This window comes from Siniperca chuatsi, linkage group LG23, assembly GCF_020085105.1.
Source record: "Siniperca chuatsi isolate FFG_IHB_CAS linkage group LG23, ASM2008510v1, whole genome shotgun sequence".
NCBI lineage: Eukaryota > Metazoa > Chordata > Actinopteri > Centrarchiformes > Sinipercidae > Siniperca > Siniperca chuatsi.
In genome coordinates, this window is record NC_058064.1 from 450,250 (window position 1) to 475,000 (window position 24,751).

The 24,751-nt window shown below is 41.8% G+C and overlaps 1 protein-coding gene across 2 annotated transcripts in view; it reads right to left on the reverse strand.

The window, feature by feature from the left end:
- Positions 1-1,463: 1,463 nt before the first annotated feature.
- Positions 1,464-24,751, reverse strand: part of LOC122871429 (potassium voltage-gated channel subfamily D member 2-like) — a 91,991-nt gene continuing 68,703 nt past the window's right edge. Inside the window, exons 2-6 of one of the 2 annotated variants that reach the window (XM_044186542.1) lie at positions 17,374-17,536; positions 15,903-15,998; positions 12,492-12,587; positions 9,045-9,286; positions 1,464-6,988 (exon numbers count right to left, since the gene is read on the reverse strand). In XM_044186542.1, coding sequence (XP_044042477.1) covers positions 6,802-6,988; positions 9,045-9,286; positions 12,492-12,587; positions 15,903-15,998; positions 17,374-17,536 — 784 coding nt within the window. In that variant the 3' untranslated portion in view covers positions 1,464-6,801. The remainder of the gene's footprint in view (positions 6,989-9,044; positions 9,287-12,491; positions 12,588-15,902; positions 15,999-17,373; positions 17,537-24,751) is intronic. The other variant, XM_044186543.1, reaches the window with a different exon arrangement.

Sequence of the window (24,751 nt, forward strand, 5' to 3'; positions counted from 1 at the left end):
GTGTTTCACAGTTCCCTGAACTCTATAACAACATTTAAAAACAAACCACGATTTCGCCAGGAAAAGTAACGCATGGCGAAATGTCTGCAGTCAGATGGGGCCCCACGTTTGTGAACAGGCATATAGTTTACAAACTGCTAAAGTTAGCTTTTTGATGACGTATACTTGCGCAGCGCTTTGCCGCTGTGTCCTACCTCGCAGTGAGCGAAGAGCAGAAACCAAATAAAACTCATCAAAACAAACTTCAAATGAGACAAATCTGTGAAAGAAAAGTCACTGCTCATAACTCACGACCACACGGAGGCAATAACACTGGGGAGGGCTCGCAAGTGCCATTTCTTCATATTAAGGGGTCATGAGCCAGAAACCACTGGTCTAATCTGTCACATGTTCATATTGATGTAACGGTTACAGCACTAGCAGTCTGCAGTTCTACAGAGCACCAGTGAAAGGTGGACGTTTAAGGTTAAGTTTAAGGGATTAAGAACAGTCATGAACACAGACCGACTGACGCCAAACCAAGTATGACACACGGAGCTGGAGCGGCGTCACAGGCTGAAGCAGCGAACACCTCACCTAAAGCACATTCCTCCGGTCGTACTGCAGCTGTTGGAGAAAGCGGAGAACATTACACTCACTCGGAGCGTGTCAGCTGCTCAGTGTGAAAAGCTCTTAACGTCCAGCATGTGTGAAACTGTACCTCCACAGCCACTGTAAGTGTATTAATAGTTCATTTAGTGTCCACTGGAGACGATCGCTGTCATTAACGTGTTGATGTCCGCCGCGTCGTCTATCCTTATTTCTCTTATCGCGTCCTATCACAACATATAGCACTGTACCTTATAATGTACTATATCTAGATATTGTAAAATCTAGATAAAATATCAGATCTTATCTTGTTGCAACCATATCTTGTCGTCACATATCACATCATATTGCATCCTATCTTTACCTTGTAACGTGTAACGTCCTGTTTTATTGTAACGCATCGTATCCTATTGTAACAGATCTTATCTTTTCGTAACATACTGTATTTTATAGTAAAATACCACATTTTATCAGAGCTTTTCGCATCTTTTCTTAATGTAACGTACTATATCTTAACACACCACATCGTAACTTATGATATCGTACAGTATCATATCTTATCATAACATTATCACACTGCATTGTATCTGATCTTATCTTACTGTAACGTGTACTATAGTATCGTGCTGTAACGTATAATATTGTATTTTATTGTAAGATACTGTATCTCGCCATAACGTCACATGTCCGATCTTATCGTATTGTATCATATCGTGTCAGATCTTTACGTTATCGTAATGTTTTTCATCTTACTCTCGAAAAGAAAGCAAAATCAAACTACCAAAAAACAGAATGTGTTTACATGAAACAACAAAAAGAAACATTTACCATAAATGTTTGTGTTTCCGTGCATGAAAAGAGACACCCAGACTTGCTCGAGTGTTTTAATAGGACAATGTTTTATTCTATTTACTCAGACACTGCACCGGACTAAAACCATGGAAGCTTCTCTTTTTTTAATATTATCCTCAATAATTCATATTTTATCAATATAACACAAGCTGTAACAAATCAAAAGTACTAATTACCATAATCATCCTCAGAATTTCTTCAATTTACAATAAATCCTTTTATCGCTTCCTCCCTCCGACATGGCGGCTGATCCAAACGCATGCATGCTGTATCGGGAACGCTTTAGAAAAATATCATGTGGAACATTAACTGAACATAAGACACACAACTTATTATGGAAATTACTAGAAAATGGCATGATTTACTACACCATAAAGAACAATTACAGCACATGTGCACTAGCAACAGTAATAATAATTACAATCCTTATTTCTTTCTTTTACAAGCAAAAATCAACAATATGATCCTCAAAAATATGTTTCTATCATTTTTTCCCCTCATCCCTAAATTCAAAGTATAAGGTATCTTTACGAAACCAAAACAAGAGAACAAACCAAAGAAGGTTGCATATGTCGCATTATAGTCAAGCGGAGATGGATGACAGGGGGGTTAATTTCGGGGCTGCGAGCAGGGGTGGCCATTTGCAGTTTCACTCCGAAATGTGGGCCAACGTTTGTCGTCTTCAAAAATAAACAACAAAGAAGTCAATCTGTGTTTAATCAAGTTCAAGATGAAATTCCAGCGCGAAGAGATATCAGTCGTTAAAACCTTTTCGAATATATTTGCATCAGTGCTGAATTGATTTCAGTCGTCCACGAATGTTTGAAGGAAAAAAGAGCCAAAATCCAAATACAGATCACACAAACGTATCCGCTGTGCTCTTTCCCCCAACAAACGTTAAGTCCAACTGCGGGGCAGAAACGTCCACCAGGTCTGAACATCTTCATATAATCCACCCAGAACTGAACAGGTGTGGGCAGACGGTCACAGTATGTGTTTTAAGGAGAGCAGAGTCGCCTCGAGTTCACTCTGCTCACCACAGACTGGTGTCAGTGCTGACGTTTCTGAGAGAGGACACACAATATCCATATTTGACCATTTTCATACCAAATATGACAAGTATTTAGTGTTTCCTCGTTTGTCAGGAGACAACCAAACTCGACACTGGAACCCAAACTACTGAATGTTTTCTTTCAGTAACTATATTTCAGTGTGAAACAAGTCCTAACTGCATGAAATATAGTCAGTGAGTCATGTCATGTTTAATGTAACCTAGACTTTAGAAAAACCAAATTTAGGTCCAGTGTAACCTGGATACACAGATGGCTTTTGACCTGCAAATCACACACAGTCTGAAATATAGCACCCTGAAATCCTGAAATACTGTATTTTTTAACTTGTTCGGACTAGATAACAACTTATACACACAAATTATTATCTCGTGAACACGAGATGGGTCGACGACGTTGTGCATCTAAAATATTCACCGAAATATTAACAGACTTTGGTGTTGTCGTGTTCGTTATAGGACATAGAGGAGAATTTGAAGATATTAGCTTACTGATTCTGATTCACTTTCTTTCCAAGAGGGGGATTTTTATGCTAGCCTATAGTTTAGCATAAGGACTGGACGCCGGGGGAAACAGCTAGCCTAGCTCTAGCTCTGCTAGCAGCTAGCCTAGCTCTGTGGTTTTAGAGAGAGGGACGAACAAGCGCAAAGCTAGGCTAACCACGTGCTGACTTAGATCTTTTCTGGCTTCATGCGCCACTGAGACGCTTTCATAGGAATGAACGAGGCCCCGCCTCCGACGCTGTATCCAGTTCTCTTAATACATCCATGGTTGAAGCACTTTCTCCTTTAGCTGCTGAGCTAATGCTATGTTAGCTAGCGTTAGCTAACGTTATTAATTCACAGACTGACAGGACAAGCTGCTGCTCAGCTCTGAATGTACAGAGATCCTATTTAAAGTGATAAAAACACTGATTTTATGTGCTTAAAAGTCTCACTGGGGAACTCACACTATTATTTACCATCTGCTTTATTTGTCGCTCAGTACGATCAGTACTTGATTGCTATCCAACTACAACGTACGGGGCTGGAAAACGATGTGCACAGGCAGCTAACGCTATAATAAATATAATTCAGCGACCAACAGACTGACAGTAAAAACAAGTGTAATTTCTCTCTTAAACAGCCCACTGTTAATTTTGTAGTTTGGCTAACTCACGAAATAAAAGTTGAAACAGCTTATAAGATCTAAAACGAAGAAGCTGCTAACAGCATCTATCCTGCTTTCTTTTATGGGGAGAATTGGGCGGAGGGAGGTTGACTTCAGTACATTTTATGTTTTAAGGGGGTTATTGTTGCAATAAGAGTAGTTATAATAGTTATATGCATTTAAATACAGTACAGTCTCAGTAATGTAAATCTCCCCTGAACATCCTCGAATCTCCCTGAAATCAGTTCTGCCAACTTGTGGTGTCATAAAAACGTAATATCTGCCCGACGCAGTGCTTTAACCCTGGGTGGAGTACATCAAGAAAAGAAAAACAACATTAGGCAGCGAGGGGCGTTAAATACATCTGCAAGCAAGACAACAAAGACAAATGCTCCGGTGCAAAGACAAAAACATTTTGCAAACATTTTTCTTATCACAAATTGACATCAACGTTTTTTTCACGATGTGTTCGTGTTTCTGCAGTCAGCTCTGACAGAAATCAGGTAAAAAACTAGTATATACAGAGCCGGGCCCAGACCCCGGCCTGCTCCAATGGATGAAAACCGATGAAACGGCAGCAGTGGGGTCACGCACGCATTCGGTCACATCGGCATGCAGAGGAACGTCCCGACACACATGGAAACACACTGATCCATGCACTCAAACACACACACACACAGATACTGAACATGCTGAGAGGTTTTCCTCGTCCTCTCCTTCTACGTCAGAGCTGCAAATACAAAACCTCCTCCACTAAATCAGCGAATTAAAGGAAAAGCTCCTCATTTTTCAGAAAGACGTTTGTTAGCCATGTTACGTAGCCCTGATCCAGAACTCACACTCTCGCGCTCGATTTGTGACCTCAGCACTCCGTTTGTTACTCCGTGATTTGGTCACATGTCCAGCGCTGTAGCCAGGATTCAATTACTAAGGTCAAAGGAAAATTAGTAAGATCAATACAAATATGAATACATATAACAAATTATAAATAAAAATAAGTAAATTAATAAATAACAATAATAAATAGTAAAATAAGTACTAAATACGAATATAATCGAATCTAATTTAAAAATTGATAATAATAAAACTTAATGAAATCAAATAAAGTCAAATAAAAAAGAATAAAAGAATAAAACATAGTCCAAGACCTCCCAATATACCCCATCTAAAAAAACTTTAATTGCATATTTTATTCTTTAAGTTTGCTGTTCAGTTATATTTTCTTTAAAAGCCTTCACCACACTACCAGGAATAAAAATGCTTTTCTTTAGCCTTTGTTGGCTTAAAAATAGTCAAATAGTCCCAATTTTAAATGAATTAAAATATGAAACAAATGTATACATATTGGGTTATCTTTGTATGTATTATAAAATACAGTAGTAGCTGTAGCTGCTCATAGCGTTTCAGAAACAGTTGGTTTCGGCCCAATTAAACATTTTAAGACTCTTTAAGACTGTAGATCAAATACGTTCAAATACGTGAAAATGTAACCTGCTGCTGGATTAAAGGTAAGAAAATAATGGATTTTCCCCTTAAGGTTTGCATAGTAAACACTATGTGACCAAGCCACAGAGTAAAGTACGGACTGCTGTGGTCCCCGATGGTGAAGGTCTCCTATAACTTGGACATTTCCGTTACCCAGGGGTCCTGAAAACTCATTACGGGATGAATGTTGAAAATACGAACTCACTGAATAGTAGGCAGTTTTCTAAGTGACTTTTAGGAGAAAATACACGGCCAGTCAGATAGCCAATGATGTAACAGAAACATTTCATTTATGTATAAACAAGACTACAGTTTGATTCACTAGCAGTACTGCAATATTGCTTCCGGACTATCTGACACCCGGTTTATGTTGTTTTTTTGTTTGTTTCCACCCTAAAAGAGTAATTAGGAAGATTGCCAACCACATGGTGAGTTCCTATTTTCAACAACCTTCCCATAATGAATCTTTTGAGCACCTGATGAACTGAAATTTCAATGAGAAGCTGTCCAGGACCGCGACACAAAGTACGACAACTCTGATTTTCTAATATAAATAGAGACAGATGAGAAGACTGCTAGCCTAGCTAAGTGAAAGCTAATGTTAGGACAGAAAAAATACCTACCAACAACTTCAAAACTGTCTTGTTTTATCTTGTTTATTTCACACAAGTAGAAATAGAAACTGAGACCTTGTGGTTTTAGGAGCAGTTAGCTCTGGAAGACTGTTAGTCTAACTCTTTCAACAGATAACAAATCTGAGGACTTTTCAAAAAAGTTCCTTTATGTAATGACATAAATTAATTGTTTTCCCTTTATGGCTTAGCAGAGGTCATTTGTCATTTCAGTACTAGATAATTTTCTTTAACGCTAGCGATTTGTAAAGTTTAAGGCAAAGCCATGAATCAAGTTAGCTTTAAGGTCCAGTTAGTTCAGAGTTAGCCTCTAGGCCTTAACTCCTAGCTCCAGTCAACTAAACCCAACTGACTCTTGATTGGATTGGTGCCTAGCTTCTTAGCTAACAAGATACAACTTGTAAATAACGCAGACTTGGAGTTGTTGGAAGGTGAATTTTTTCTCTTTTGATGGAGCTAGGCTAGCAGTTTCCCCCTGGTTCCAGCCTTTGTGCTACGCTAGACTAAACACATCTGAAACTTCTATTTTCTCATCTAACTCTCGTAAGATGTTACCAGAAAAGTGTTGTTCCCAAAATGTCAGACATTTCCTTTAAACTGCATTCAAGATTAAGAAATCTCCGTTAGCATCAGCTTTCTTTGTGTTGTAAGACATCAAATTTAAAGACATACAGGATTGGAAAAATAGCAATGGTGATGATTTAAATTTCTCTCAGCTAGAGATCAGTCATCAGCCAAAGTGCTACTATTTTCTCTTTTCTGAAGTTTGACTGCTGGAATAAAAATCCTTCCTAGAAGACGAAATAAAACAATTGCAATCCAAGGCGGGGTTAGCTGAGTTTTAGTGAGTACAGAATGACGTTTTCCTCCATGAGAGGTTTGCTAACCCGTCACTTCTATCATGGACTCGAGATCCAAACCCCCGCCCTCTGAGTCTGTTGTGGTGCGGGGCCATCGACCCCTGACCCCCCGTCGTCTTCCTGCTGGGTGGGTTGTGTTTCTGTGCCGGAGGGGGATGGTATTATCTAGAGTGCGGACACCCGGACGATGTTGGCCTGGGAGTAGTTGGTGGAGCTGGCTGAGTCGTTGCCTTCAGGCGTGGGGCCGGGTGGTGAGGGCATGCTGATGATGGCAGCAGTGATGTACGGCTGGTCACAGTTCAGAGGAATCGTCTCCTCATATTTGGCATTCAGACTGGATCGACTGGAACGACTACAGAGAGAGAGAAGACACGTGGATATTTACAGACTAAAGTTACAGAGTGAAGGAACTTTAAAGCTCAGGAACGGACAATTCAAGCGTTAGTTTGACTAACGGAGGTGTGAAGTAGAGGTCTTCAGGTAGGACTGAACCCCTCAAAACTGATGGACTTGAACTAAAGCAGGACCAGAGAACAGTTTTGTACATAACTGTCCATGAGTTAATATAAGACTTAAAATGAGACTTTTCTGGTGCCCTGTTTCTCTGTGATTCAGTGAACACTTGGTAAAAAGACCATGGACTAAAGTGGAACTGAAGAGTGTTTCAGAATCAGAATCAGAAATACTTTATTGATCCCCGAGGGGAAACTCTTGTTTGGTGTGGTTAGCGCCAACAAGGGAGCATCTATGATTATTTGACATTTTTGCTCATAACTCCTTAACTATGAGACATGGATTGGTCCATCACATGTCTGAATACTTTCTCAAACACTTTCGCCGCTCATACAAATTTCATCTAATGCTTACCAAATTTGGCAAACAACATTTTGGATGATCCTGAAAAAATGCCCAAACCAAAACCAAATTCATGTAGGTGAACACACGTAGACAGAAGTACTGTTCATAAGATACAGCAGAGGACGTGGCGTGGAGGACTGCTTTAAAGAACATGAAAACATGTCCATGTTTTAACCAGTGTGGCACCGGGAGCAAGCTCACTGGTTAGTAGCTACATGGACAACATATCATTTACATTTGGAATTATATTTACACAGAACCAATCAAACAATATTTGTTAAAAATGTGTTATCTTGTAGAAAATGATGATGAAGAGGAAACAGAGGAGCAAAGCTTTAGCAGTGATGGTTACTGATACTGAGAGTCCGACAGAGACAGGAGGAGGCTGTAATAGAGACGAGTTGGTTTCCCAGCTGTCCATGTTTAGGAGAAAGTTCCCAGAGCTCCCAGACCTCCCACAGCCTCCCACAGCTGAACATATTCTGGATTCCTGCTCCCTGACTCTACATGGGAATACACTGTCACATGATCTCTGGAGCCATGTGTTTATATACAGTATGTCTGTGAGTGTGTGGCGCATACTGTAACTGTTTATAACTTCATTTAATATATTTGTAAGTTATATCAGGTTAAAGCAAAATGTCTCCTCCCCAGTTCTTCTCAAAAACCTCATCTTTTACAAATTACAAACAGATGCAGCTACTGAGCATCAGCAACAAAGGTTTTGGAAGAAAATATAAAGCCGTCATATTTTCCTTAATACCATATCCCAGAAATGTTCTACTTTCTGATTGGCTGTCTGGTGTCAGGTGTTAAAATCATTTGTTCACCTCAATAATAGTTCACGTCAACAGTTTAATTATCATTCTAAATGAGAGCTCAAGGTAAACTAAATTTCATGTAACCATAGCAACAGTACTAATGTTTCATAGTGCCTTATCACCTAATTACTCAAAGACCCCTGGAAACTCCTCAAGGACCTCCACATGGACCAATGGAACCTCGTTAAGGATTGTTAGTTTTCCTAAAACCCCATCATGGGCCATTGGAACCTCTTTGATGCCTTTACAACCTTCACAATAAGGTCTAAAACCTCCTCAAGGACCCCTAGAACTTCTTAGAGTCTTCTAAAACCTTCTGGTATCTCTTCAAGAAACACTGGAAGCTCTTTAAGGACCATCAGAACCACCTTAATGGCCTCTAATTCCTCCCTAAGGACCGAGCAATGGCCTTAGGAACCCCTGAAACTTGAAGCACTCTGCAAACTTTATAAGGAGCTCTAAACCTCCTCAAGTACCAATGGTACCTGGAATCTGTTTAAGCACCAGTGGGGCCTACTTAAGGATCATTAGAACCTCTAACACCCCCTTAATGACCTCTGCAACCCCATCAATGTCCTCTAAAACTTCCTTAATTACGTTTGCAACCTCCTCAATAACCCATGCAAACCTCTCAAAGACCTCCTCCTCAGACTGTACGAATGTTAATTCATTACGTCTCCCCTTGTTGATACATTTACAGTATAAAAACCTAGAGTTTGAGTTTCCTACCTATTGGTGAGCGGTCTCTCTCTGATCTGGATGGTGCTCAGCTCCTGGACGCTGCCCTGGAGACCCACAGACATGTTGGAGTTGGGGACGTTGAAGGTCTTCCTCTTCCTGCGGGTGCAGCAGGAGGTGAAGCTATGAGGTGAGGAAGAGGAGGAGACGGAGGAAGAGCGAGACACCTGCTTCACCAGAGTTAACTCCCTGCAGCTCGCCTCGTATGTCTTCTCATCCACAAACTCGTGGTTCTGAGGCAGATAAAGTGGCAGGATGTTAGAGGACGTAAGGTGAAGATGGTTAAAGGTGGAGCATTTAACACCTTATCGTGTTGAAGGCACTATGTGTAGGATTTGAAACTCCCTGACTTTGGCAACTCCTTGTGGTAGCATCAAAAAACACACATGATAAGTTGAGAACAAAAACAAATAGATATGTATTTTCCATCAGGAATTTAAAGTCTGTACTTATGTAAGTTAATACACCTGTAATTTAAATGAAAAATTAAGTGATTTGGCCTTTAAAGAATAACTTCACACTAAATCCATTTTTAGTAAATTACATGTACAGGTCACTTTATTAAACTTTTAGTTGCTTGGTTAGGTTTATTGGTTATTTTCAAAAGTAATTTATTAAGAAATTTCTCTCTTTATTTTAATGACTGAGCCAGTCATCTGCGTCCATGCGTGTCATTAATTCGCCTCTTGAGGTAACAATTAGTAACAGATGAAATTAAGACCTGACCAACCTGACCAAATCCTTTTTTTTAATGTGGAGCTCTGCCCTCCCAGTTACAATTTTCTGAATACACCCAGGCTAACAGGCCCGGTGGGGGTATTGCAGCTGTCTTTAAGAACCATCTCACTTGTCACTTTAACTTTAACATTCATATTGATAATCCTTCAAACTCATTCAACTCACTGATCTTGTGCTGCATGTCTCTGACCAGACACATAACCGCGGACACACCCTTGACTTAGTTTTTACTCTAGATATGTCTCTTACCTCCCTAAACAAGATTGATTTTATCTCTGACCATAAATGTATAATTTTTGATGCACCCTTACTACCCATTACATTAACCCGAAAAGGTATAATCCACTCTTGCATCTTTAATGAGCAGTCTGCAGCCACTTTTTCCAGCTACTTTTCTGGTCTGGCCAATTTCCCTCCTCACTTTGCTAATCTTAATGACCAAGTTAGTTGGTTTAATGATTTGTGTACATCTGCGCTTGACTCTTCTGCGCCTTTAACCCCTAGGGCTGTCCCAGTTACTAATACAACCCCTTGGATCAATGATAACATCAGACATCAAAGAAGGGCATATAGAAAAGCCAAACGTAGATGGAAAAAAATCCAAATTTGAAGTTCACCACCTCCATATGAAGGAGCTTTTGTTGAAACTGAACCAGATTATTAAAGATGCTCGAGCTGCCCACTTCCCTCACTTGATTACTAGCAACAAACACAATCCAAGATTTCTGTTTAGTACTATTAACCAGTTTGTAAATCACTCTCTTACTCTCATTCCTGCCTCATCTTCTATGGACTGTGAAAACTTCTTATCATTTTTTGTTGGCAAGATTGATGGTCTGAGGTCCAGTTTTACCCTGACTGTTTCACCCTCCGCACCATCCAGCCGTCCTATTTTACTGTCTGAATTTGCCCCTGTCTCCCTGCAGATCCTACACTGTAGCTCATATGCGTCCCTCCTCCAGTCCCTGTGATAATGTTCCCACGATAGTTCTAAAATCCGTGCTTCCTGTTTTAGGTCCCAGCCTGCTCGCTATTATTAACAACTCTCTCACATCCAGGTCTGTACCTGACTATTTTAAAACTGCCAGTGTCCAGTCACTTCTTAAAAAACCTTCTCTGGACCCAGCCCAGTTAGAGAGCTACAGACCGATCTCCAAGCTGCCCTTCATATCCAAAATCCTTGAAAAAAACTTTACAGACCAACTTCTGAAATTGGTTGAGGGTCATAAAATCTTTGATAAATTTCAATCTGGCTTTCGTCACAATCATAGTACTGAAACCGCATTACTAAAGGTGACTAATGACATTCTTATGCCTGCAGACAAAGGTGAATATTCAATCCTCATACTATTGGACTTGATTGCAGCCTTTGATACCATCGATTATGCGATTTTACTTGATAGGTTACATCACTGGGTTGGCATTTCTGATACAGCTCTAAACTGGTTTAATTCTTATTTGACTAATAGATATTTTAATATTTGTATCAATAATCATGTGTTCTCCTCAGCTTCCCTGCTGTGTGGAGTCCCTCAGGGGTTGGTCCTTGGACCAAGCCTCTTCTCATTGTACATGCTTCCTCTGGGTCATTTGTTCAGCCACTTTCATAACATGTCATATTACTGTTATGCCGACGATACACAGATCTATTTCTCTGCCAAACCCAGTGACCTGAATCAACTGTCGTCCCTCCATGATTGCTTAGCTGCTACCAAAGATTGGATGTCTCATAATTTCCTGCACCTAAACCCTGACAAGACAGAAGTTCTTTTAATCAGACCAGATAACTTTACCACTGCAGTTGATCAGTTTATTGGACCATTTCACTCTAATATCAAACCTACCACTAAGAATCTTGGAATCATCGTTGACCAGTATGACTTTTGACCATCATGCCCGTCCAGACCTGTTTTCTTCAGCTAAGAAATATTGCTAAAATCAGATGTATCATGTCTTCTATGGATCTGGAACTATTAAGTCACACTTTCATTTTCTCCTGTCTAGATTATGGTAATTTCATCTACACGTGCCTCAGTCAAGCTGCTCTAAATCGATTACAGTTGGTCCAAAACGCAGCTGCCAGGCTGCTAACTAGAACTAGCCGTCGGTCCCACAGTACCCCTGTTCTTGCATCTCTACATTGGCTTCCAGTAAAATTCAGAATAAACTACAAGCTTTTGTTGATTACATATAAGTCTCTGCATGACCAGTTACATTTCTGATCTCCTCGTTGCTCCTTACACTTCTCGACCACTCAGATCCTCAAATCTCGGCCTTTTATCCATCCTCCGCTCCAACCTCGAAACAAAAGGTGACTGTGCCTTCGCTGTTTTAGCCCCAACCCTCTGGAATAATCTTCCACAAACAGAATCTTCAGATTTGCTGAATCTTTGGATTGTTTTATGCAGCTTCTAAAAACCCTTCTCTATAGGCAAGCCCTTTTATAGATCTCCATCCCTGTCTTATGTTTTGGTTTGTTTCTCTTTGGTTTTTTGCTGTGTTTTTGTATGGTAATATATCTTTATTTATCTATTTATTTATATTTTCCCTTTATGTGTGAAGCACTTTGTAACTGTGTTTTAAAAAGTGCAATACAAATAAAGCTTAACTTACTTACTTACTTATGACACCTGTGATGTTGCTTGACTATATTTTGGAAATTACAGTGTGTGTGTTTTTGTGTGTGTTATATGTTCTTACCGTAGTCTTCTCCAGACAGTGCAGAAGGTGATGATGATGCACCTCGAACTTGGGGTTGGTCTTACACACCAGCGCCTGTCCTGCTTCCTTGGACGCCTTCAGGGCAACACAAATCACATGACCACACAGTAAGCCCGCCATTGGACATGTGTCCACCCCACCCACAACCACCACATCACAAAGAGGAGCAGTCCCGCTGCGACACACATAGACAGGGCTTATGTTCTTACCACCTTCTTCTAACACTCTGCTGTAAGAACGTTTCATCTGTCCAGTTTTTTACCCACATTCCCCTCCTGGCTGGTCAGTTTGAAAGTGACGGATCGCTCACTGGTTCAAACTCAGGCCACCGACAGCAGCCGCTCTGCTGCTTTATCACTGCTTCTCTAAATGTGTTTGTGTTTCTGCTTGTTTGTTTTGACTCGAGCCTCATTTGATCCAAGAGAGCCACCGTACTCATATTGCTCAGGGGTTCAGACTGAATGTGACGCAGGTGGATGGACAGAGGGACTGAAGACTAAGGAGCTCAGGTACTGCCAAAGGAACAGTCCAACATTTTAGGAAGTATGCTTGCTACCTGTCTTTTCCAGAATCAGAAAACCAGAAAGTCAGTCATGGACCTTACGCCTGTGAACCCTAAAGGAAGTTCTGAACCTTACTCCTGGGGACATTCAAGGGAGTGACGCACCTCACTCCTTGGGACCCGAAAAGAAGTGAGTCATAATCCTTAAACCTGAGGACCCTAAAGGAAGTCACAAACTTCACATCTAGGGACCCTGAAGGAAGTCAAGAACCTTACTCCAGAGGACCTTCATGGAGTCCTTAAAGAACGTCACGAATCTCACTCCTGGGGAACCTAATGGAGGTCATGAACCTCATTCCTAGTCAGCAACTTCACTACTGAAGACCTTCCTGGGGTCCCAAAAGGAAGTCATGAACCTCAATCCTGAGGACCATTCTAAGGACTCTAAAATAAGTTGTGGACCTCCTGCCTGGGACACTACAGAAATTGATGCACCTCCCACTTGGTGACACACCGTAACTGTAAGCACCCTAAAGGAAGTTACAAACCCTCCTGGCAACCCCAAAGAAAGCTCTGACTGCTAGCCTAGCTTAGCACTTAGCTCTGTCTGAATATATCCCAGACCTATCTTCCCGCTCTAAGATCCTTGAGAAAGCAGTCGCCAATCAGTTGTGTGACTTTCTAAATAAGAATAGTTTATTTGAGGATTTTCAGTCAGGGTTTAGAGTGCATCATAGCACAGAGACAGCACTGCGCTATATAAATAAAATGTTATTTAATTGAATCTTTTCTATTTATGTTCACCTATCTATACTCTTTCTTTTCAATCTTCTTATCTGACTCTGGGTAAGACATCAAACAAGTTATTTTCTCAAAATGTTGTTGTTTCTAAAGAGTTTGTAGAGCACCGCTTCGTCAACCATCACCTCTGTGTCACATTGACTCCACCCTTGTGTATGCCGCGTGGTTGGCTGATTGACATGCAGCTCAGCCAGATCTCATTCCTCCACCCGGTGATGAAACTCAAGATGCGTAGTGATGATGTCATGAGCAGCGCAGGCCAGTCATTCGGCAGCCGAGCTACATAAGCAAGCCCTTTTATAGATCTCCATCCCTGTCTTATGTTTTGGTTTGTTTCTCTGGACTCGTACATTTTGATTGGGAGGGCCAATCAAAATGTACGAGTCCAAACAAAACACAGAGGAAGAAGGAGACACAGAGCAGAGAAGAAGAAAGGAGCTAAGATGTAGGGGTGGAGAGTGTTTGTAGATGAAGCTGTTGGTTTCCTGTTGGCGAGGTGACCCACACTTGAGTACCAGGTCATGCACAGGCGAGTTAGTGTGACGGACTAACGCATGGTGGGGCGGATAACGTGGTTCTGTTCTCCATGTGCAATGTCAGTGTGAGAGCAAAGCTGAGAGAGATGTGCAGAGAATGGAGAGATGCAAGAGAGGAAGAACGAAAGAAAATAAGAACGAAACAGGAATAAAAGTGAGTTAGTGATGCAGCCACAGACAGACAGGACAGTTCAACAGTAACGTTTCCTGTTGGCCCACGATCAGTTTTAAAGCCACATCAGCGCAGTGAGCTTCAGAGGCCCTCTACCCATGATCAGTGATACCGAGCTGTGACCTGAAAGGTGCGACACGGAAGCAAAGTGTATCGTAAATTTCGTCACCAACCTCCGCCAGCAACAAGTCTTACAAACCAAATGACAAAATACGATGTGATTGCCTTTAAAACAACCCAATTCCTGATCTGACACTCCTATCAACAGGGTGACATCATTTGTCAGTGCCAGTAAAAACTGCTGTTACATATGATTCATATAACCGTTTTTCAAACCTAACCAAAACGTGACTGCTATAGTTGAGGTTTGTCACCAACAAGAAAACAGCGTAGTATTTATTGAGTGCCGTCAGCCAAAGTGGCGAATACACTGGACGGCAGTAGAGGACGTGGTCTGGTCTGGTTCAGGAGTACTTTAGCTGACCTCACTAGCATTTTGCACTGCAGCTGAGAGCAGCAGAGTGAGTAGAAACGAGGGTGAGGAAACGGGGCTACGCATCGCAGTTTGCGCTACCCTACATCATGCTACCCCACCTTCCTCTCTACAGTATTACCATCACCCTTCTGCCTGTTTACAATATAGTTGGGTTGACTAGGTTTGTAAAGCTTTATAACCTTCCATACTTTTATCCGCTACAAGGTTTTGAGGGTTTTTATCAATGTCACGCTACTACATTCTTTGTTCCTAACAGTCATAATTCACATGACCGCTAGAGACTGCTGTCAGTTAAACATAAACATACGTCATTTCAGGAGTTCGAACAACATCTGTTGCTGTTGTTTATCTTGAGAGGACAGTCTCTGGCACGGGTAGCAGAAAATTTGAATAACAACTTGCCAAGTCTGTGATTTATGCATTTCAGTTTAACCAAAGAAGGCACTGATCAAGAAGGGTTTGGCTGCATGAAACCAAAGGCAAATTATTGCCCCAAGGTAGCACTGCTGGCATCTTTACTTTATACAAGAAAACAAGCTCATGCCAGTGCAATGCAACTCTGCCATCATGTGTTGAGGGCCTAACAGCGAAGGTGCTCAGAGATCCACAAGACATGTTATTGCTGAACCAGATAAATAGAGAGACAGTGAGAAAGAAAGACATAATGAAAACACAATGACAGAGAAACATCCCTGAATGAAGACAGCACGAGGAGGTAAACAACCGATCCCCCTTCGGTTCACATCGGCATCCAGCATGCAGCAGCCTGCAGCATGTTAGGTCTCAGCTCGACAAGGAGAAAGGAAACATGAAAGAAAGAAGGAATGAAAGGGGAAAAGACACCAGCACCACGCGACGACGATGACTGCATTTCCGTGGTTACCTCATCTAGGTCAATCAGCAGCCGGCTGTGTTTGTACTGCAAATAAGCGTTAGCCCCTCCGCTCTTCACCGCGCGAATTCTAGCAAGCCTGGTTTTCTGTTTGTGAACACATACACATCATTTAGTCCGTCCAATTGTGTTCTCTCTGTGTCTGTGAGAAACGGACTTAATAGAGCAGCAAAGTAATTATAAAGCAAAACTGCTGTAAGATGGCAAAGAAAATGTTTGTTTGGAGAACAGAGACTGATCTGAAGCTAAAGCCAAAGAGGTTGTGGTGTAAGTAGTTTTTATTTTTTCAAATTTGACGTGACAATTTGTTTTCTCGTGAATCTTGAAGGATTTATTTTGTGATTTTCTCATAAGGGAAGTCGTCTACTTGTGACCACCTGACTGAAAGCTTGGATTTCAGATTTGGGATTAATTCATAGATAAATGAACTATATGGTTACACAGAACAGCCATGACGTCCTGACAAATGTGCAAACAAGACGATAAGTGGTACAAACAGGATACGAACGTGCAAACACCAGATAACATCTTGCACCAAGAAAAAACTTTGAGAACAAGATAAAAACTTTCGTGAACAAAATATAAACTTGCATGAACAAGATGATGCGTTACCCCAATAATATAGTAATTTACTCTGTTGGACCCCAAAATGAAGGGATGTCTTTCATGTTATTTGGTAAACATTTGTTTTTTTTAACAAGTTTCATAATAATTGATAAAAGATTTCATGATTACGAGATCCACAAAAGGTGTATATTCAAGAAAACAATTTGATATTCCAAGATCCCAATCTCATAATTAATTATGAGAGGTAATAATTAGGGGATACGTTTTGTTTGTTATTTGGTCTTTTGCTGCATGCAGTGCACTCGTGTAAGTTTCAGACAAAAGCTGGGTTGATTTAATACTCAGAGAGCAGCAGACAGAGAAAAGATTGAGCTGTAACTTTCCAACATCGTGTTTCTGCTGCGTCCCTGCGGGATAAACAAACGTCTCCAGCACAACCAGAAAACTCATCTGTTGATGTTGGGAGGAAGTAGAGCTCTGGACATGGCTTCCTCTCCCTGTCTTCCTCTCTTTTCTCCTGTGGATTATGCAGAAGCTCAGATTTCTAAATTAAGATCAGACCTGTGATCAGACTCGATGTGTGTTTGTCCTCTTTTGTCTCCTTAAAATGTCTGCGCTCTGCTGCAGCAAACCCAAGCAACAACTGGACATTCACATTTCAAACTAACTCAGAGGTGGACATCTCTGACTGCACGTACAGCGTTCGGCTGTCTCTCATTGTCTCAACACGTCTGTACTGGACTACCGTGCAGAGCAGTAACCTGTAAACATTTAAAGAGACACTTCCTGTTATTAGATGTTCCTGCGCTCGCAGCCGATGCTACAAACTGGAGCGTGAATTTGTTGACTTTAAAATCTCAGCTGTGAGTTGAGATGAAGTGTTTGTGGTCGTCACCTTCTGCGCCCGTCTCTTCTCGGCTCTCTGGCTCTGGTGGTAGATTCGGCTGAAGTTGGAGACGATGACGGGAACCGGCAGAGCGATGACCAACACGCCGCTCAGAGAGCAGACGGAGCCGAAGATCTTCCCCATGATGGTCTTCGGTACCATGTCGCCGTATCTGACAGACAGAGGTCAGAGGTTAGACTTCACTTCAGGTGTTTAACTTTGAAAGCATTCAGGAAGCGAGTTCAACAGCAGAATTCAAAACGTCACGCGACTCCTGTCCAGTTCACCGCACAAGAAAAACAGAAATCACCAGAAATAAGAAAAGACAATATTTACTGTAAAATGTTTGATGGGTTAAATGATTTTAAAGAGAGAAATAAATGACCATGAATACAAGAAACTCACCAAACAGCTAAAAAGGTCGACTCTTTTACAAACTTCATGTTGTTTCATCTCATCTTTTTGACGCCTGCTGCACGTTTGTACAGATGAAACAGAATACGACACTTTGGTGCTGAAACTAGTTAATCAATGGATCGGTTGATCAACAGAAAACTGTAATTGATTAATCATTGCAATGATTTATAAGCAGAATATTGAGAAGAGTCTCAGATTTTCTGTTTCTCTCTGTTTTATAGGTCTCCATGGTGGAGGTCATGTGACTCAGGCCTGTCCACACATCTACTTCCTGTCTGTCCGTCCCTCCTCTGCTGCTCTTCCTGAGCTTTCTGACATTTTCTTCCCATTAAAGGGTTTTTTGGTGTGAAGACAGAGGGGGTCCACGCTGCGCAGACTGTAAAGCTCCTACATCAATAAACTGAATCTGTCTGAGTAAGTGATTAATCAAAAGAAAAAATAATAACTGCCAGACTAATCGATGATTTAAGTAATCAATAGCTGCGACCTTAAGTTAGATAAATGTTCAGCACGAGGACAACAAGCTCAGTGTTGAAGAGTGAAAGTCAGGATTCTACACGCCCCTTTATTATTATTACTATTATTATTAATATTATTATTATATATTATATATATTATACTCGTGTTCACATCGATGATGCTTGGTGCTCAAACGCAGATTCAACAGACGCCCTGCAGAGTGATTTCTGGGTAATACGCGTCCGTATATATGTTTATAAACAACTGTATACATTGTTTTATTGTATTTTATTATTTTATATGTCACGAAAATACAAACTGTCATTTCATTAAACAAATGAAATTATTTAGAGTTTAGGAGGTGAAATCTGCTCGAGGACGAGTGTAATCCTTCTGAAGGCTGATCACCGACTGACGCACTGAACTCTGCATACAGACGTATTTATGAATAATAAGCGTTCAGTTTGCTGCTGTCGACAGAAACTCGATGTTTAAACTAAATGCACAGTCGACTTTTTCAGACAATCAGCAGAAAACGGAGCTGACGCAGCGTTTCTTCAGTGTTGTCTGAAAGGAGCTGCAGTTCGCTCAGCGTCCACACGGAGGAGCCAGAGACCTGCAGCGCTTCCTGTCCACTGAGCAGAATGACTTCTTTTATTCCCACCACAACCATTACTGGAAAGACATTTAGGAAGCTTCTGCACAGAAACGAGTTCATTTCAGAGTCCAGAACCACATCAAAATCTAAATAAATCCTCCACTTTAACAGCGTCTCTGGTGGCTGCTCTCCTCTCTGGCCTACTTTCCACCCCCCCTTCAAAAACACGTCTCATTCATTATTATCAGACTCAGGCAGATATTCTATCTGATGGTCGTCCCTGCGTTTCCCAGCATGCTCAGCGTTTGCTCAGATGTTTAGATGGAGGAGAGTCTCAGTGGATTTCTGTCTCCGTCAGGTCAAATTAAAATCCAGCAGAAAACTTTATTCACACAGCGAGGATGAACACAGGAGAAATACGTCAGGTGAATCAAGAGTTTTGGTCCTTTCAACATGCTTTTCAAAACAAATCTGCAGGAAATTTACATCCGTTCATCGTTTTGTGTTTGTTTACCATATTCTACATATTCTAGTGTTTGTTTTAGTTACCAAAAGAATTTACTCATTTTAATAACAGAAGTAAGGATGTAGTGACTTTACATCACTTTACTCTGATGATCACATCACATGGTTTAAATAAGGAAGCCGCCCACAACTCACTAACAACACACGAAACATTCACACGCCAAACAAACAAACATACAAACACAATAACCAAGCAAGCAGAAAAGCAATTCAGCTGATCCGGCAGTTCGCTGTACCGCTTCATGCCAGAGGTTTTCCAACTACGAGGCGTCCAGAAACCCGCTGAGACGCCAGAGAAGAAACCTGCAGAACCTGCCTGAGAATCCTGCTGTTTCTAAGTTTCCTTCAGTCTCACAGTGATCCAGAGACAGCTGTCTGTCCGTCCACGGGTCCACTGCAGACAGGAGCTGCTGACTGCTGGTTCGGCTGCTCTGATGGGACAGTCTGACTACATGTGGACACATACAGGCTGAAACAACAGGGCTGAAGCTGTGGCCCACTTTGTTTTGAATGCGTGGCAGAGGACGTTTCGGTGTGTTAGTGTCTCCTGTCTCTTCGTGTCTCTGAGCGTCATGTTTTCTCCAAGGTGATGCAAAAGTTTGTGTCAGTGACTGATCGCCTCGTCTCCTCCTACAAACCTTCCAACCCTGAGTCCCAGCGTCTCAGAGAGCCAATCAGAGGCTGCGACCTCGTCTCTGTGTGTGTGTCACAGTCAAGCATACAAAATCAGTGTACAGGTGTGTGTGCTGTTGTGTCAGTCATGTGACTGCGTCCTTCATCAAGGAGGACGTGTGTGTTTGAGTGTGCGTTGACTTTGCTGTGTGTTTACCTGCTCATTAATACACACTCTCACACACACACAGCTGTGTTTATGCATTTATGAGGACCTTCTAATCAATAATTAACCCTAATTTAAATAGAGAGCAACAGCGTCCACTAGAGGCTGCTGCGTTCATTACAGCCACAACATAAACAACCTCTGTGTTTGCTTCTCTCCTTTACCTGAACACACAGTGTCGCACGTCCACTCACGCAAACACACCTTCCCCTGTACAAATAGAAGATCTGCAGATCAGCGCTTACATGCACATGGCTGCAGGTTCAGATGTTACATCACGTTATTATTCAATTATCAGACGAGGCAGGTGAGGAGGGGTCACGTGACACTTCCCCAAACCGAAGACCAAACTGTAACAAATCGATTTCTTACGACTAAAGGTCTGAAGAAGCAGCTGAAGAGATTATTGTTGAAGGAGGTTTCGATGAACTGAGATTATTACTGTTGTTTTGTTCGACCTGTTTGCCCATTTCATGTTTTGTATGTCTGGCTTTGATTTATTGTTGCATGTTAAAGTTGTAACTTTGCTGTTTCCTGTATAAAATGTAAACATTGTTGACTATATGTATTTTATTTGAACATGAACATCGCCATCGGTTTGTCTCGCTGATACACAAACGGCCCTGCGGCGTTCGCTTTGTTTTCCTGCTGCTGCGGCGTTTGTCATCAGCTGTTCGTCCGTCTGTCCGACCACGCGCTCACAGAGACGTCCGTCCTGAGGGGACAGGAGGTTAATTATGTTTCCTTTCTGAGGACACAAAGAGCTGAAGGGCTGAGGACAGATTTGAAGGTTAAACACACAGACTGCTTTTTTAACGTTTACGTTTGGAGGATGGATTTGTGCTCTGGGGGCGCGCCCTCAGTCAGTTTGTCCATTTTTAATTTAGAGGTGAATTTATCTAAAAACTGTAGGTCAAGAAATAATGTGTCTTTCATAGTTTGGGAGTTATTGCTTCCTATTCTCCTCACACTCTCTTCTTCTGTGGTTTTCTTCTCCTGATCCCTCAGCAGCTCAGAGCTTTGAGAGGATGTCCTGCTGCTCTTTCAGAGTAAAAGCACCATAATCCTGCTCTGAGGTCCCCAAGTCGGTGGCCGTACGCTTCAAGCTGTAACGCTGTAGAAACCCCTTAGCGTCAGTCTTGCACATGCAGTGCGGTCAAGTTAGCGAAAATAAATATGCAGCGTCCCGTTAGCCTTTCAAAATAAAGCTTGCTGAGAAACATTTCATCACAAGTTGTGAAACGGTCGCAGTTTGGTTCCGTTTAGGCCCAAAAACTACCTGGTTAGGTTTAGGAAAAAATCATGGTCTGAGTTAAAATAAGTACGTTAGTTATGGAAGTTAAGTTACGTCACATACGTATGTTAGAAGAAGTCAGCGTTGACTAACGAACGGCGGCCTCCTGGGTGAAAGTCCTGTGTTTGACCCATCCACCCCCCCGACCTCTCACCTATGCAGACTCTTCTAGCTCTTTATACTACGTCACCTGACTTCGACGGCACATCAGAACACTACGCGTGACGGGCGCGTCCAGAGACAACGCCACGGGCTACCTACAGCATCATAGTCTGACGCGTTGTGAGTGAGAGCCGGTCCAGCTGACCCCGCAGAGCCGGTCCAGCTGACCCCGCAGAGCAGGACTCTGCCTCTCAGTGTTTCAGTCATCTCTGTTTCACTGCTGATGTTCAGTCTGTTCCAGGGCATCGGTGTTCAACTGTCATGAAGACACATATATTCCCCACAATGCAATGCAGCCGCATGTGTTTTCACCAACTGTTCACCTGATACTCAGGAAGTCAGGACGTCTTGGCCCAGCAACAGCCAACGCCTGGCACACTGTGTTTCTGGACTCATGAAGGTTACTGAAGCGACAAAGCGTTCGGCACTGAAGTGAAATGTGTCGTAGCGCAGAGTATCGAAAAGTGAAAGCTGTCATCAAATGTCTGGTCGGATCCATAATCCTGCTGACTTCTTCTGTGGTCAGATAGTTTCTGATTTACATCATTTCACCAGATTCTGTGAAGTTAATTCGGACAACATTTAGCGTCCACAGCTTTGGCTTCTTTTGATCGATAATATTAGAAACAGGTTTATATTCCTCAAAGTAAACAATACTTTTTGGTATCTGTGCTGAAAATCAGGTAGTGTTGAATCCGTTCTAACATAACTCAGCCCTGGACAAATTAGTCTTGACTTCTGGTTAAATCCAGTGGTCTGACTCAATCTAAAAGTCCTGGTCTGGAGGTCTGATGATGGTTTAAACCCAGAAGTCTTGGTTTCAGGTTTAAAATCAAAGGTGCTAGACTCAGATTTAAGTGGCAGTTTTCTTCAAGATATCTTGAAAAGTAATTGCTTGTAGTTCGGGTGTGCCGTATCGTATCATATGATAAGAAAAATCGTATCGTGATCGAGTGACGTCCGCACTCGTTGACGTGATGACGTCGCAGCGTTACGCACAGCAACAACAAGCGAAAGCAACACTGCTGAGGAGTTCGGTTACAGAGGATCTATGTTTCCCTCGCATTTATAAAACGCACTGCTGACGAAGAACGTCAGCACATACAGGAAACAGGAAGAGGCGGGGCAAGCCGGCGTGTGGCGGGAGAGAACTGATTAAACAGATTAAAGTAGTTAACGAGGAAACACTACAATAAGATGCAGGATTAAGTAGAATTAAAATGGTGAAATAAGAAATAATTTACTAGAAATATGGTAATGTATTCTTTCAAATACATAATATTTTCAATAGACATACATGTATATTAATATTTTTCAGGATTTCTGTCACATCGTCAAGTATATCGTTATCGCAGAAATACCCTGAAATATCGTGACATTATTTTAGGGCCATATCGCCGCCCTAGCTCGTAGATATTCCTGCTCTCCAGAGGACGAACGCTCATATGTTAATGACCACACGATCGTTCCTCTAGCGCCACCGCCAGGACAAACGTTAACTTTAAGCTCCACTGCTGTTCAGCCTGTAAGAACAGACAAACCATCAGGATGGTGTTGGTTCACTCTGCGGCCTGTGGGGGGCGCTGACGGGACTTTACAGCCTCGTTCTTGGCGTTTAGTATTTTCTCGTGTCGTGTTAAATGTTCAGAACATGTGAGCTGCAGAGAAAAAGGTGAACTCGTCTTTCCTCCGAATCACCTTCATCATCAGGACATCACACACACACACACACACACACACACACACACACCCCTTCACTGTATCGACCACACAAACACAGAGATGTGTGTGTGTGTGTGTGTGTTTCAGGTCGTCCTCTGTCACAACAAACTGTAGATATTGACACTGATGCGGCAGTCAGCACTTTCTGCTCCCAACAGACACACAAGCAAAAAAAAGTCGTCAAATCCACTAAAACCTCCACTTTTTACCTCCGACCTTCCTGTTTTGTTGCAAACGAATGTTTTGTTGAGTCTTCGCCAACAAAGACAGAGAAGAAGACGACTGCTAACGAGTATAAACGGATTTAAACAACGGAGGATAAAACATTAAGAAAGGTTTCATGAGAAATGAATTTGTTAGAGCTCAAAGATTCACACAGTGAGTTTAAAGCTCCAACATTTCAGAAAGGGAATATAATATTTATATAAGTGTGTTTTCATCAGTGTTTAATCACCTGAAAATAAGAAGCGCTGTGTTTTCGTTTCCTTAGAATCAGCCTTTATATCTGAAGAGGGAGATTTATTTATCCCTGAATACATATCTACATATCTACATATAAACATATAGAACTGTTCAGTGTTTCCCCTCAACATGTTTCAGCTAATGAGTTTCTGTAATGGAGGTTTGTACAGCAGCTAACATCATCATCATCATCATCATCATCAGGACACACACACACACACACAGCAGAAATCATTTACAGTTCAACAGCCAATCAGCTGTGTAACAGTCCAGTGGGTGTGTGTGTGTGTGTGGGGCGGGTATTACTAGTGTTGTGGGGACATATATCTGTTTACACAGTCACATTGTGGGGACTCGCCTTCCTTATGGGGACAAAAAGTCCCCATAACGTAAATCAATTTTAGGGTGAAGACTTGGTTTTGAATGTAAGTCAATGTAATGTCCCCACAAGTGATGTAAACACGATGCATGTGCGTGTGTGTTGACAGCGTGTTTAACGTGCAGCGCTCGCCGAGTCTGAATCATTTATGCTTCTGACCGAACGGCGCCTCGCCGCTACTCCGCCATTAACAGGAAGTACTCGACAAATAGCCTGTACACACACACACACACACACACACACACACACACACACACACACACACAGTAATACAAAAGCTATTCAGAAGCATATGGAAGCAAAATGCTTCTTGCTTAATAAGAGGCCACATTCATTATAGATTAGCATTTTCTCTCCTGTGTGTGTGTGTGTGTGTGTGTGTGTGTGTGTGTGTGTGTGAGTGTGTGTGTGTGTGTGTGTGAGTGTGTGTGAGTGTGTGTGTGTGTGTGTGTGTGTGTGTTAGTAACACATGCAGGCTGTTCAGAGTGACGTGATGGAGGCCGCTCTGACAACACATGGGGTTACGAGCAG